Source organism: Carassius carassius, chromosome 43 (genome assembly GCF_963082965.1).
Source record: "Carassius carassius chromosome 43, fCarCar2.1, whole genome shotgun sequence".
NCBI classification, from domain to species: Eukaryota; Metazoa; Chordata; class Actinopteri; order Cypriniformes; family Cyprinidae; genus Carassius; species Carassius carassius.
The window spans coordinates 18,395,228-18,410,297 of NC_081797.1; the positions used below are offsets into that span (position 1 = coordinate 18,395,228).

Here is a 15,070-nt window from a genome sequence, read left to right on the forward strand (position 1 = left end):
AAATGGAGTAAACAGGTTTTTGCTGGCGAATGAGGAGATCGCATCTGAGGCAAGTGCATCGCATTATACGCTTTCATCAACTCTTACAGGTTATATAACATTTATTGTTGCTGCCATAGTTTGACCAAACTCCCCGCCACAATCATTCCCTTTAAATAGACTCCATAATGGTTTGCCAGCTGATGATGATGATGATAACAATAGCCTAATAATAATAATAATAATAATAATAATAATAATAATAATAATAATAATAATAAAAAGAAAGAATAATAATAATAATACAAATTAAAAAGTTATGTAGGCTACTAGCTATTTTTTAGTTATGTTTTTGGCAGTTTTTGGCCTACAGAAATTTTTACAAAATTTAACAATAAATAGCTTCGATATTTGATCACTATGGTTGGTTACAAAGACTTTACTACTCTGAAAATAATAACGACATACAAACCTGTAAATATTCAATCGACTTTTCTTAAATTCAAAACAAAATATTAATGCATTCGTAATTTCCATTTCTGAATAGTTGCTATATGGTCACGCAGGTTTGCGCATTAAACTCATGTCTCGAAAAATAGTCTATCAACAATTATGTTGTTTCCCTGAACATGACCCCTCTCTGCCACCTTTTTAAACATTTGGTCATTTATTTATTATTATTATTATTATTATTATTATTATTATTATTTAAATAACACATAGGCCTAAATAGAAATGATCACAAACAAATCCAAAGCTGATCCGCTTCAACACGTCGAGTTGTTTTTGATTCGGTGTATTTTAAAGGTGCCATCTGTCATATCTGGCAAAAAAAATCAAGTCATACTCCACATTCCATACCAGATGGGGGCAGTATGCCTCAATAAAGTGAATTGGTCTACTCTAGAGTAACAAACGAGAAACGGCATAGTCTCTATGCTCCGCCCCTACCTTCACAACAACCCTAGAGCATAGCTGAAGCCTATAAGACAGCGGTTCTCAATTGCAGTCCTCGCGCCCCACTGCTCTGCACATTTTGAACGTTTCTCTTAGAGCTTCAGACATTTGTTCTATTCGAACATAAGTGCCCTGCGAAGTGGACATCACAGGATATTCAGCCATGATTCCAGTTCGAAGTGAACGTAGCTATATGTTCCAATCAAAGTGCATTGAAGTGTGCAAGACGTAAATTTAAATTGTATTGATTTACAGAGGTATATGATGTCACAGTTGTCCATGTTTAAAGACGCTGCACAGCACAAATCAGTGAATGAATGTTTCGATGTGAGGTAAACTTCAACAGATTTCCCCTGCTCAGAGAGAAGGGAGCAATGAACATTTGAAAAACAGTTCATAGCGTAGCCTATTATATGAGTTATTTTTCGTAGTTTGTTGAGCAACATGTTTGTTCAACATTTGAAAAACAGTTCATGCACGGAGTTCATTTCTAACGAGCTGATTAACTGAATCAGGTGTGTTAACAAAGAGAAACGTGCAAAATATGCAGAGCAGTCGGGCGCGAGGACTGGAATTGAAAACCGCTGCTATAAGAGGACGTTTTGCCTCCAGAGGAACATTGGGTGATGTCAAGTGATTTTGAAACATGACATCTTCAAGCTACTCCCCTTCACCTTTACCAGTGAATATGTTCATATTCGTTTTGTTCATATTACATTGAGTTGTAAATACACATTATTGGAATTAAATTAATTTGACAGATAGCATTCTGTCAACATCATTGGTCAACATCAGACAGCTGATGTCGACCAAGCTAGCGCCAACCAACGTAACCAGAGCTGCCAACTCTCAAGCATTGACCGTGAGACACACGCAATTGACTCTTTTCACACGCTTTCACGCCACACATCAATTTTCTCACGTACAGAAAAACCACGAAGCAAAGAGGACATGGAGACCAACAGACTAGACAGAGCAGGTTACTTATGATATAAAAAAATGTTATAGCTAGCTAATTATCAAACGCAGCTACGGTTAGCCATCGCTAACATTAGCACGTTTATAGAACAGCCTTCGATACATTTCTGTGTTATAACTTCCCGAAAAAAAAAATACACAAACATTTAAAACAAACTTCTAGCGAAATACTAACAGCATCTAACTTACCAATCCAAAAGAAATGTTGCAAGTTCGGTGTCGGACCTCATTTCTTTCAGGTCCATCAGTTGTCTCCAGCGATTGAAAGCAGTGCCGATGTTTACTCTGGTTCGGCTCCTTTTCTTATCGGATTTGATTTGTGATTCCGAGCGCGGTTGTTTCCCTGTAGCGGGTGGTGGTCTCTTGCCAAGGGCTTAAGTCATCCTACAGCTCTCTTCCCTGAACTGAAATGAAGTAGTGGGCTGTACTTTCCACATGATTGACATCAGGTTAGATTACGCCCACAAGCCGTGCAAGTTATTCGTGTATTGCAGGTTGGCTGGTGGTTATGTTGCCCGCATACCGCCTCCCATGGCCGAAACTGGTATTACGACACCTGTCGGGCCGGGGCTAGTAATGCTAATGCTAATTAAGGTTGATATCTCTGCAGCACTATAACTTTAAATTTTTTAATGACATCATCGCCCTTATTTCTTCTCACACTTTTGATGCGTGTAGGTCATTTTTTGAATATTTTTAGCTCAATTTTAGCACATGGCACCTTTAAGGAATCAAATGAGTGGATTGAACGCACACATTAAGACAGTGTCTTTCTGCCACCTGGTGTCTGTTTTAGTTTCATATTAAACGTAGGTCTATCACTTCATTGATTACATCATGTCATATTTATCTCTTCAAAATGTAAAACACTTCATAATATTTCTATGCACTTGTAGGCTAATTGCTGTGTAAATGCATTAAGATCTCTTCTGTATTGATGGCTCTGATGAAGCTCTGGTTGGATTTTAGTGGTAGGCTAACTGCCCTACAGTCTTATCCTCTAACTGAATTTATCGATGTGGATTAACGTGACGTTCATACATTTAATAAGGTTGCCCCTGGACATGAGTTTATGGAGGTAGGCTAAAGATTACCACCACTTAATAGAATAAAAAAAAATGTTCAAAAGCATTGGTCAGTATGCTTGCGTCGACTTCACTGTAGCCTAAATCTGCCCTGCTTCCTTTCCATGAGTTCTGACCTAAAAATGGAAAATATCAAGCGCTTTAGTCTCAGAGTCCCAGGGCTTAATTTGTGCCGCAACACGCCGGATCCGGAACCTCCGAAATCCGATCCGGCACCTCATTTTGGCGGATCCCCCTCCTCAAGGGGCAGCGTTTCCATATGGCAGACAGAGAATAGCCAGATGTGCCGTGAAAAACTATCCAAAATTCATATCTCTATTATAATTCGTTATTATTATTTATTTTCTTTACTCAAACACTATGTCTGTAAAGGCTAATGTTTTTGTGTGTTTGAAGACTGTTTTTTCGCAAGCCAATATAGCCTACTTTTGTACGTTTTAAATGTCCTATGCATAAGCGCTTAATCGTTTATATCATGAGATTTTGGCCAAGTGAATTAAACAACAAGAAAAACAAATCGCCCATATAGCAACAATAAATGTTATATAACCTGTAAGAGTTGATGAAAGCGTATAATGCGATGCACTTGCCTCAGATGCGATCTCCTCATTCGCCAGCAAAAACCTGTTTACTCCATTTGAGCTTGTTTTTCATATAGCCTCATGTTAAGTGCAAGTGTCCGATACAATACCAACACTGACGACACAGTGTTGTTTAATTATTGATTTTTTCCCCTTTTCTTTATTTTTTCCCCATGTGTTTAAGTAGCCTATAGAGTATGTCATGAAATTGTTTTATTTGTCAACACCCACAGTGAACATTTTTTATTTATTTATTTTTGCTAAGAGCAAACCAGAATGAAAATATTTATTTTTATACATATATATATAGGAACACATACACGGATTGGAACATTTCATATTTTTATTCTGGGTTATATATATATATATATATATATATATATATATATATATATATATTTATATATATAAAGTAATGACTGTTTAATGACATAGCATGCAGTAAGTAAGTATTTGTGTAAAGGTCTTTCTTTTACATTTTTACTGCAGCCTAAAACTATCCCACGTTTTTAAATTAACTCTTACTTTAAATTTTATAATTTTTTTTTAAGGATGTTAAAATGTTATAATATAATGCTATTGATGCTTTACTTGTCCTTTCATCTTCGTTTACAAACCATTTTATTATTACAGTCAGTTCAAAATTCGTCCCTTTGCGCCACGTGGCGGTAGGTAAGCGAATTATTTTAACACGCGACTGAAATCAGTTAATGTATTCGCCTAAAGTACGCGTGGCGGTAATGCCCAAATAGGCTGTCAACCTACTGTAACCAGCACTCTGTCATTTTCTCCAGGTGAAATGTGAAAAGTACTGGCCATCTGGGACTAATCATTATCAAAACATCTCTGTGACAACCACCTCAGAGATAGACCTGGAGAGCTGGACCATAAGAGACTTCAGAATCAAAAATGTAAAGCATCATTTCATGCACCCGATATCTCCATTTATTTCTTGAGTAGTATACCGGAGTGGAAATTTTTTGTTGTTGTTATAAATCAGTTATGTTTTATAATAACATGACTGATAATTCTGTAGGTGAAAACAGCAGAAACTCGCTACGTACGTCATTTTCACTTCAAGGCGTGGCCGGATCATGGAGTTCCACAGACTACTGAAGTCCTCATTGACTTCAGACACCTGGTCAGAGAACACATGAACCAGTACTCTCGCCACTCTCCAACTGTGGTACATTGCAGGTAAATGAGGTTCCTATTGACAAGTGTTTATAAATTTATATGATAAACATCAAATATCAACTTTGCCATCCTTTAGATTAAACTTACATCTTATTATTTGACCCTCACATTTTTAGTGCCGGTGTGGGAAGAACGGGTACCTTTATTGCCATTGACCACCTGATTTTCCAGATTGAAAGAGACAGCATGGTGGACATATACAGAATCGTTAATGATATGCGCATGCACAGGCCTCTTATGGTGCAGACTGAGGTAAGGGACTGTGGAGTAATTTTCAGAAGGTTCAGTGCAAGTTAAGCTTGTATATCCTCTAAAATTTTAAAAAGTTACAGTGAGGCACCTACATCGGTAGTAAATGCAAACAGTTTTAGAGCATAAACATGAGATTTACAATTTTGTAAAAGCACTTTTATGTAACAAAGCAGACTGAGCCAGGTGACTTTTAAACCCAAGTGCTTGGATACTTTATTGAACCCATGGGTGAACAGCAGATGGAGCAGAAATGGTGGTAGAAATCTGACATGGATGTAGAAGATGATACACTGATTATGTTGTTGGTAATGATGGTACACAAAGAGGAACCATGAGAGAGTCATGAAGAGAGCACTACTGAAGGGTAGTGCAGTCAAAAAGTCCTCTATAAAAGACTAGACATTGAGGGTGAGGATGTGATGATTACAGTATATATGGAGGCCTTGATAAGCAGAGTGGAGAATGGGCCCTCTGGTTAGCCACATCCCTGAGGAGCTGGATGGTTGTGATAATTGCAGTGGAACACAGTGAATTGGAGTTGTCCTGACTTGGAAGTCCGGGATGGTCCACGGGAATAGGCCAATGTACTGAGGAAATTACTTTCTGCATGGAAAACAGAGTTATAGTTTATTTGAAGATAAACCAGGCATTCTGTCTGGACTGGTAGGAAGAGGTGTCTGATCAATGGGCATCAGAATGGCCTTTCTGATGCCAGACAGCACACTGGCGGAGACAGTTTTGAGCATATTCAGCTCAGGGAAGGAAGTGACTATTACTGCTGATGTTCATGGCTTAATGTTTTAAAGGAATTGGGAGACTGGGCATGATAGCCTGGAAAAAGCTTGGCAGTAACTCCCAGCAACTTGAAGAAAGCTTCTGGAATTGCCATATGAATTGTGCCATCAGGATACAGGTTTGACTACTGAGAGAGGATGGGTGGTCATGAAGTCCACATCTAGATGTGACCATAGATGGAAGGAGCTTTTCAGTTGGAAGGTTGAGAGGGTCTTTGGACATGGTACTACTTGGTCAAGGGATTTATGTTGTCCCTTGATGCCCAGAGCCCAGAAAGGAGTACAAGGTGTCCAGGAGTTAGTTCCACAGGGCGACGAACATATAGTTTTCGTTTTGGTTTTTGTTCACCCAGGCTCCACTGGATGGGGCTAATAGCAGAAAAAGGAAGAACAAATTCTTGAAGAATAGATTCTGTGCAGAGGTTGGAGAATCAGTGGAATGGAGGTATGAAAATGTTCGTGTTAGTATTTTTGAAGCCCATACAATACATGAAAGAAGGCCTGGTGAGGGTTCAGGGATTCAAAGTTGTAATGTGATGACCTGGAACAAATGGTTTGAACCCCCAAATCACTGGTGGCACTCCTTAAATGCTTGCTTAACTAACTCCCAGTTGCTAATGTCGTGCTTCTGCTTGGAGAAAATGGTGTGTCGATGGGTGTTGAGGTGAATGCCTCCTGGAAGGCTTGAGCCACTTCATATGGTATGGGCAATGACAAGGAAGTTTTACAATAGGCAACTTTAAAGTTTGAGAAGCTAAGGAACCATTATTTATTGACGGATGGGGGGGTGGTTGGATAGCTAGGACCCTTTTTTATGGACCAATAATGTATCCAAAGCCCAAATTATTCTGTTGAAAAGCATGTATTGTTTTAACTGTAAAGCTGTTAAAATAATCTCTGTAGGATGACGAGCTGTCACAATGAAGTTGTAAAATTGGTTGCACAGAAAAGCAGTAATAAGCTATTTATCTCATATATGTATGCATGTTAACGGTAAGCGTGTTTTCACCAAGTACAACATGTTCCTGGATCAACATCCTTGTTGATCCTGGAAAAACATTCCAATCAACCAATCAGAGTAGACATATAACTTTTCAGGAAATATCTTTTTTAGGCTTACAATTAGGGTTAGGTGCTTCTTCACCCTTGTAAATAATTTCCCACTGGTTTTAGGAATAAATCTATATTTTGGACAATAATGTTGATCCAGGATGATCAAAAGATGTTGATCCAAGAACATTTCACGGCGACCGCATGTTAACATGTTAATTGTTTAGATATTCTACTTAACTATACTACTCAACTAAACACTGCAACCTTTCATTTATTAAAAAAAAAGAAGTGACAAGTGGAAATTATTTTTGTAGTCATCAACATTACGTAAATATTTTATCAATTAAGCTTAATTTGTATTGAACCAAAAATATTCCTTTAAGGTGACATTTACAAAGAATTAGTAAAAATAATATTTGTTGTACTTATACAAAGGAACTGCCACTTATAATAAAGAAGGCTCATATTTTTACACTGTTTTCTTTTCTTCTTTTTTTCTATAACAGGAGCAATATGTTTTCGTCCACCAGTGTGCACATGACATAATTCGATCAAATACAGGAACCAACATCGACTTAACTTACCAGAACTCAGAAGCTCTCAGTATCTATGAGAATGTAAAATATCAAAAATAGTAAATGCAGATGGCCTTAAGATAGCCCTTGTCCAACAATCAGAGAATTTTAAGACGGCATAAAGCACATTTTAATTTTCACATATAAATATGTCCTTGTAATTGTAATTTATTTCTTGTACAATACTATAAACTTTTGGTAATATTTTAATTTGAACAAATACATTAAAAAAATTACACTGTAAAAATGCAGACATTTTCTATGATAACAATTTAAAATAAACAGAAAGAATATGTATTTATGGTAATTCAATCAAGAGGTCTTTATTTCAGAATGTCCAAAAGAGATATTTGTATAATTTGGCATTATATACTTACTGCAATATCACAAATCTGACAATTTTACTACTGATATGATTGTATATGGAATCCCACCTTTTATAACATTGTTTATATATTCAAAGTTATTTAGAAGAATATTGCCACACACACACATTCTTTGCACCATTTCCCTTAGTTGTCATGGTTGTTAATTGATTTGTCATTTAGTTCAGCTGTGTTCACCTCATTATCACCAGTACTTGTTCTCTTTGTTTCTGTTCAGTTTGTCCTGCCTTGTCAATGTTAACCTGTGTTTCTGTTGCCTGACACTTATATTAAAAGACTTTATTGATCCTTTTCTTTGTCATCTTTGTGTGCATGTTTAATACAAACCATAACAGAAGGCAGAGTTTTTTTTTCTGTTTTCCCTTTATCATGGACATTCTTGCAGTCTGCCTGTTGTGCGGGGAAATCGTTCCCTCAAGGAACACCTAGAAGAATTCCTCGACCTCACATATCAAACTACCTTCCCGGACAACAGTTTATATTAATTTCTGTATGTCGGCCTGAACACCCCCACTAAGTTGTCCGGGGAGGGTCCTCGATGGAGCTTTGTCGATTTTTTTTGGAGTGGGTGCTGGTGTCCTGTTTATCACCGCTCACTGTCAGACCTATCAACGATGCCAGACACAATCCAGAGCTCAGCCAGAATCTCTCCAATTGCAAGGAATGGCAGGAGCAACCAATCATTGCATACTCACGCAATGGAGCGTGAATGGAGTCTTTCTGACCAGGTGTGCGAGCCGGCTGTCCTGGGCATCGCTGAACATATGTGCATGGAGTTTGAGGTTTAGATTGAAAACCTAGCCACCTGCCCATCACTGAGAGTGAGTTTCTGGATGTGGATAACCCTTACCATGCCTATTTTGTTGTGACTCAATGATCACGCCGTACCAACATCTTCCACCACATCTATGCTCTCCTGAGTTTGTGTCTTCCTAGTTTTTCTGTTCCTCATCAGTCAGTTACCTAGCCCTCAACTACGCCTGCTGCCCAGTCCTCCCTGTCTCCCACCAGTCCCTCTCAGTGGCGTGGTTACACCGTGGGCCTGCTGTGAGCCACTTCCTCCTGGATGTGGGGATCATGAGGCTCCACCTCCAGACTCGGATCTTTCCATTTCTACTGTACCTCGGTTTGTCGCCCTAATTCCTAAACCTGCACTCCTTGTAATAAAGTAGCAGTGGTAGCAGACAGATTTTAAGTATCAATTCTGCTTAAAAATGTACTAATCATGATCAAAACTAATCATGTTTACATTAAATAAACAGCTCCCAAACAGGTTTAAGCTTACAGACCTGTTGCTATGACAGCAACTCCGGGATGAGCTTCGAAGAACCAAATAAATAATCCAAGATCCGAGCCCGACGGGCCCCGACTTATTTACGCCCCTAGGGCCGGGCTTCGGGCCAATTTTCACGTCATAGTTCACCTGCGGGCCGGGCATCGGGCCTTTTTTGGGTTATCCTTCTTTTTATATTTTTAGACATTAATAAAAAAAATGAGAAATTGACGTCGATGATAGAAAAACAAACATAGAAAGACATTTCATAACCTCATAACTTTTATAATGTGATAATTACACTGACATGTGACTGACATGACAGTCTCATGCACGCACACACACAGAAGGTGTTCCATCAGCGCGACCCACGATTCACCTCGTGCAAATAATGGAGAATATTAAGAGAAAAATTGCAGATGGCCAACTTAAAACGGTAAAAAACACCAGAGGAAAGGCAAACATCTGGGCTGTTTTTCAAATCGTTACAACCTTAAATGATGAGTCAACTGGTTATGCACAATGTACAATTTGCAAGGCTGTGCTAAGCTACGATAGTAAGAAGGCGGGATCATCTCATTTACAAAGACATTTTGAGCGTGGTGGTTGTATCGGTAGCGGACCAACCAGCAGCAGCAAACAAATGAGTGTGAGTGATTTCCTTGCCAAACCAACTCCTAGAGTGAAATCACTTATCACAGATAAATGTGTGAATTTCTGTTGTAAGGACCTTCGGTCATTTGAAACAGTAGCAGGGAACGGTTTCATCCAGTTAGCGCAAGAGCTAATAAATGTAGGTGCAGCGCATGGACGTCTGTCAGCAACAAGTTTACTCCCTGACTCCACCACAATCTCTGGAAAGTGCAAAGAACTGGCAACTGCTAAGAGAGGGGACATGGTTGAAGAAATCAAGGGTGTCATGTCGTTGATAAATGTGGGCATGACAACTGACATGTGGACGGATGATCACCGTAAAATAAGCTACATGTCAATCACATGTCACTATGTCACACCACAATATGACATGAAGAGCAGGGTACTCACTACAACAAGCTTCCCAAACGAGGCCAAAACAGCAGACAATATTCGAAAAGAGTTGCAGCAGCAATTAGTCTCAGTTCTTGGATTTGATGCCTCGGTGATGAATTGCGTTGTCTGGGTAACCGATCAGGGCGCTAATTATGTTGCCGCTCTACGCCTATACCGGCGCCTGGACTGTCAAGACCACCTGTACAACACAGTCCTCCGGCATGCCTTGAACCCAGATGAGCTTTCAGAAACAGTCCCAGAAGTAGCAGAGACCCTTCAGGCCGCCAAGGCTTTAGTCCGATATATAAAGCAGTCAGGTCTGACAAGCCGGTTGTCAAAAACTGTCAAACAGATGGCAGAAACTAGATTTAGCACCGTATTTCTCACCCTGGAGTCAATTGAGTCAGTCTACGCAGAGTTACAGGAGATACTTCAGAGCCGTGGTGAGAGCCAGCGACTACACGATGTGTCTCCTGATGTGCTGGCTTTCCTGGTGCAATTTCTGCGCCCATTCTACGATGCACAAAGGGAGTTGGAGGGGGATAAATACCCAACACTGAACCTCGTCGTACCCTGGCTTCACAAGCTGAAACACCATTGCCAGCCAGATGTGTCGGACACTCCTTCCCACGCAATTATCCGCCAACGACACCATGTAATGCATATCCAGCCACTTCACAAACTGGCCATATTCTTATGGCCAAAGTTCAGTCAGTTAAGGATGTTTACCAACGCCGAGAGGGATGACATCTTTCAGCTGGCCAGACGTCAGATAGCCCGCTTCAGAGCGGAGGGGACGGCAGTGCAAGGGGCGGATCAAGCAGCTGGTGAGATTTTCTTTTAAGTGTGTATTATTATTATTATTATTATTATTATTATTATTATCAGGCCTGTTATTATTATTATTATTTCACTTTATTTGCACCTGCAACCATACCAAGTCACTTATTATAGTAGTAGCTATTATAGGCCTCTAAATAAATGTATAATCATAGCCTACTTGGCCAACTAATAATTATAAAATAATGATGATTCATGCAGCGGCGAGCATTTCTGTGTCTGGACCTGTTGCTGCGGGCCACGCAGCAAAGAAGAGAGCGCTGGCCGAGTTTGAGGAAGAGTGGGTAAACATTGTGGAGCAGGGCGAGGATGACAACGATGAAGTAAAGCAATACATGCGCCTCAGTCACAACATGGAAGGTGATGGACGAGATGTGCTGCTATGGTGGAAACAGCACGAGACCCTGCTACCGCAGCTGTCAAGACTGGCTCGCTCTGTGTTTAGTGTCCCCGCCAGCAGCAGCAGCAGCGAACGTGTCTTCAGCGCAGCGGGAAGAGTGATAGAAGAGAGGAGGACTGGGTTAAAACCTTCCACTGTGGATGCTATTCTTTTTCTCCATGATGCTCTGTTCTAACTTTTAGTTTGATTGGTCTTTATTTTCGTTTAACTGTTGGAAAACTACTGATGTTTTTAGTTTGATTGGACTTTATTTTCGTTTAACTGTTGGAAACTAATAGAAAAAATGGCCATGTTCTGTGGTGCATTTTTAAGGTATGATAACCTGCCAGTTTGTTTTTAATTTATTTAATTGAATTTGTTTAGATTGTAGGCTATTGCTCATTTCGTTTGCGCGTGCTGTTGCGAGCAGCCTGAGCCTGCCTCAGTATTTCAGAAAATGTTGTTTTAGTTACTTACTGTGGTTTAATAAGTAAACATTTATTAAACTAACTGTCTGTGTGATATGCTTGAAGTGTTTTATATCTATTGATTTTATTGTTGCCAAGTAAATTATTAGCGTTGATTTGAGAGGCTAAATTGATCAAACTACTCGCTGTCGGCTCGGCTGCTTAATCGTCATTAAAAAAAATGCTCCAAACATTTATCTAAATTAGCTAACTTAATTAAGAAATGAAAAAATGAAAGAAATGAAAAGAAACATAACAAAAAAACCTGACTTATTTAATGGCTGCAAATAGGGCAGGCTGCCCCTGTGTAATGAAAAACAAAAACGGGCTCGTGTCGGACTCGGGCTGATAATTCTGATGAGCTGTCGGACACGGGTCGGGCTAGGGCCTCAGCATCTCGGGCCAGGGCCGGGCTCGGGCCTAGATTTGAGGCCCGTGCAGGGCTCTAACGTGAGTCCACCAAAGAAATTTAGCCAGCTGAAAAAAGGCACTCTTCTTAAAACGACCAGCTGGTGGCGCTTGAAAACATTTTAGTGGCACAGCATTTTTCAAGCTGAGGCGCTTTGCTTGCTATGATTTGGAATATCCGTGGCAGCAACGTATTACTGGTATCTCATTTTAAAGAATTGTAGTATATATAAAACAGCAGTGACTGACCAGTAATATTGACTCCTCCAATGTTGTAGGCAGTCATTTGTCCCGCCCTCCTCTATTTATGGCTGGTTAACGACAGCATTTTACAGTTATCAACTCATCTACAAAAAAACAAAAAAAAATCCCACTAATATAAATGGCAAGTACCCACATATCACTCGTTTCTTTTTAACTCCTAAATTAATTTTAAAATATTGGTGTTTTTGTTTCAAATACATGAATGTTTTTCAATCATCACTTATATACATATTGTGAACATATTACTGTTCATACCGAAAAAAAATTCTTGTTTCACTAGAGGTCGCCAAAGCACTTTCACAGTCTTTCCACATCATAAGGGTAATCAGAAATACCAAGTGGGGATACTTCACACTGGGTTTTATAGCCAGTTCAGGAAAATCAGTCCACCCTTTTCCTGCTGAATTTTCCTTTTCTAAAAATATTGATACCTTTGAATTAATTTATATAAATTGAAAACGAGTGATTAGTGCTGATAACTAAACTACTGATTTAGTTCCAGAGGTGAAAACAACAACAACAAACGGACAGAAGTGTTTTCATAAGCCATTAGGGAATCATGTCAGTTCTTTAAGAATGTTTTATTCTGCTTTTTATTATTATTATTATTTATTTATTTATTTATTTTTTATGCACGCCATTACAATTAGTAAATCACTATAAAAAATGCTGGGTTATTTCAACCCAACTTTGGGTCAAATATGGACTAACCCAACCGTTGGTTTAAATTTTTACATTAAATTTTTAACCCCAAAGTTGGGTTAGTCCAGATTTGACCCAAAGTTGGGTTAAAATAACCCAGCATTTCTAAATAATTAACAAAATAATGGACTGTTTAAAATAAGCTATCTAACAAATCAAAAAAATAAATAAACACATGTATTCAAAACCCTTGTGTAAACTGTGTCCATTCTTTGGCATTCACTTTGTTTTATGTACTCTGAAACAATTTACATATTTGTATAACCAACACAAGCAAAACAAACAACTAATTAACTAAGCTAACTAATTAACTAAGTGTCTTCATAACCCTTTATCAGATCGTGGAAAAAAGCAACGCTTTGTCTATAAATAATAAAGACAACAGAATATTCATTCAGAATAATGTTGGCTGCATGTCCAAAGAAATACATGCAATAATGAATGTCATGAAACAAACATAACCCTTCTTTATTGTTCAGTAAAACAAAACTTATACTATCTGGTGTATTTCCATGCCCCATTTTTACATTCTGTTACATTGTGTCATAGGCTATTAAGTTTATGATTGTATACAATGTGGATGAAAGAGCATTGATGAAACGTTTGATTTCTGTATGAACCTCAATAGAACCGGTCTTAAAATGCAATAATATTAGAGACTAAAGAATGAAGTCTAAGAGTTGTGCTGTCCAGCATGACGTCAGGCTGTATGAGGTTAAATCCAGCGCACGCGTCTCCTCTCGGACTGGTTAAGCGCCTCCTCTCCTCCAAAGGCATTTCCTGCCGTCCGCGCTCCAGAATACACAGCTGCACGCCAGCGGTTATGGCATGCTATGGACCGCTATTCATCTCTCCATCATTTTCCATCTCTTGAGGATGCAGGTGTGCGCGGTTAACTTCCAACTGTATCGTGTTTGGAAAGCGGCGTTTTGAGCGGCCTTTCCACATCTCGAGACGGCAAGGCTCGAGCGTTAGGCTACTTTGTTTCGGGACAAACGGGAGCGTCGCACAGTTCCATTCCATTTAATACGTGACTTACGGTTCTTGAGGTGTGATCTGAACCCCGTCAAACCCAAACAGAGCCGTTCTAGATCTGACATGAAGTCGTTCGGATACGTGTAGGTCTCCTGCCACGTTTCGCTCTTCGAGGGCTGCTGAACTTGCGTCTGCAACAGAGGTAAGACAAAATCAGCGATAGAAATATGATAATATGACTTTGTATTGTATATGTATTACAGCTGCTGTGCTTTGAATCGGGCTGCAAATAACCACAACGAGCAGCATTGATTATTTGCATTTGGCTGTGACTGTGATTATTGAATTTCCTCTCCGGCATCCATCCATCCATTCCTAACCAGCACGAAACGTTAGAGCGCTGCATTGTTCCGTTATAATATTCATATCTGCAGTTGATGTCACCCACTTTCATATAAAGTCGCCTACTATTCGCCCCCTCCCTTATTTTAAACATTATTGAAACGAATCCTGTTGGCACAAAGCCCTGCAGCTGTCAGACATTCAAAGTACAGACTTGCAAATAATACGTTGTATTAGGCTACATTAAACACTGATGCGTTAATACTGTTATTGTAAAACAATATTTTAAGTTAGCCATTTAAATATTAGAAAACAGACATTTGTTTATTTTAATATAAAAGTAAGTACAGTAATATTATACCAATTGGCATAGTGTCCTTCTCGAGCTTGGTTCAATTTACAAGAGATATTTAGTGAACATACATTCAATGTGCAATTAATAATACCTATACACGTAATATATAATAGTTTATGTATTTTTTTAAAATGAATTAAGCAGTTAAGTATGAAAGGGCTTCATTATTGTTTATTTAGCCGTGCTTTATTGACCAATC

At 39.0% G+C, this 15,070-nt stretch overlaps 2 protein-coding genes across 2 annotated transcripts in view; both read left to right on the forward strand.

Moving 5' to 3' along the window:
- Positions 1–8,092, forward strand: part of LOC132124594 (receptor-type tyrosine-protein phosphatase eta-like) — a 51,543-nt gene extending 43,451 nt beyond the window's left edge. The window contains exons 5-8 of the mRNA XM_059535679.1: positions 4,375–4,491; positions 4,617–4,777; positions 4,894–5,029; positions 7,383–8,092. Of these exons, the coding sequence (XP_059391662.1) occupies positions 4,375–4,491; positions 4,617–4,777; positions 4,894–5,029; positions 7,383–7,511 (543 nt within the window). The 3' untranslated portion in view covers positions 7,512–8,092. The remainder of the gene's footprint in view (positions 1–4,374; positions 4,492–4,616; positions 4,778–4,893; positions 5,030–7,382) is intronic.
- A 5,824-nt stretch (positions 8,093–13,916) lies between these two features.
- LOC132124624 (oxysterol-binding protein-related protein 5-like) overlaps positions 13,917–15,070 on the forward strand; it is a 54,432-nt gene continuing 53,278 nt past the window's right edge. The window contains exon 1 of the mRNA XM_059535724.1: positions 13,917–14,376. The gene's annotated coding sequence lies outside the window, so the exon portion shown is untranslated. The remainder of the gene's footprint in view (positions 14,377–15,070) is intronic.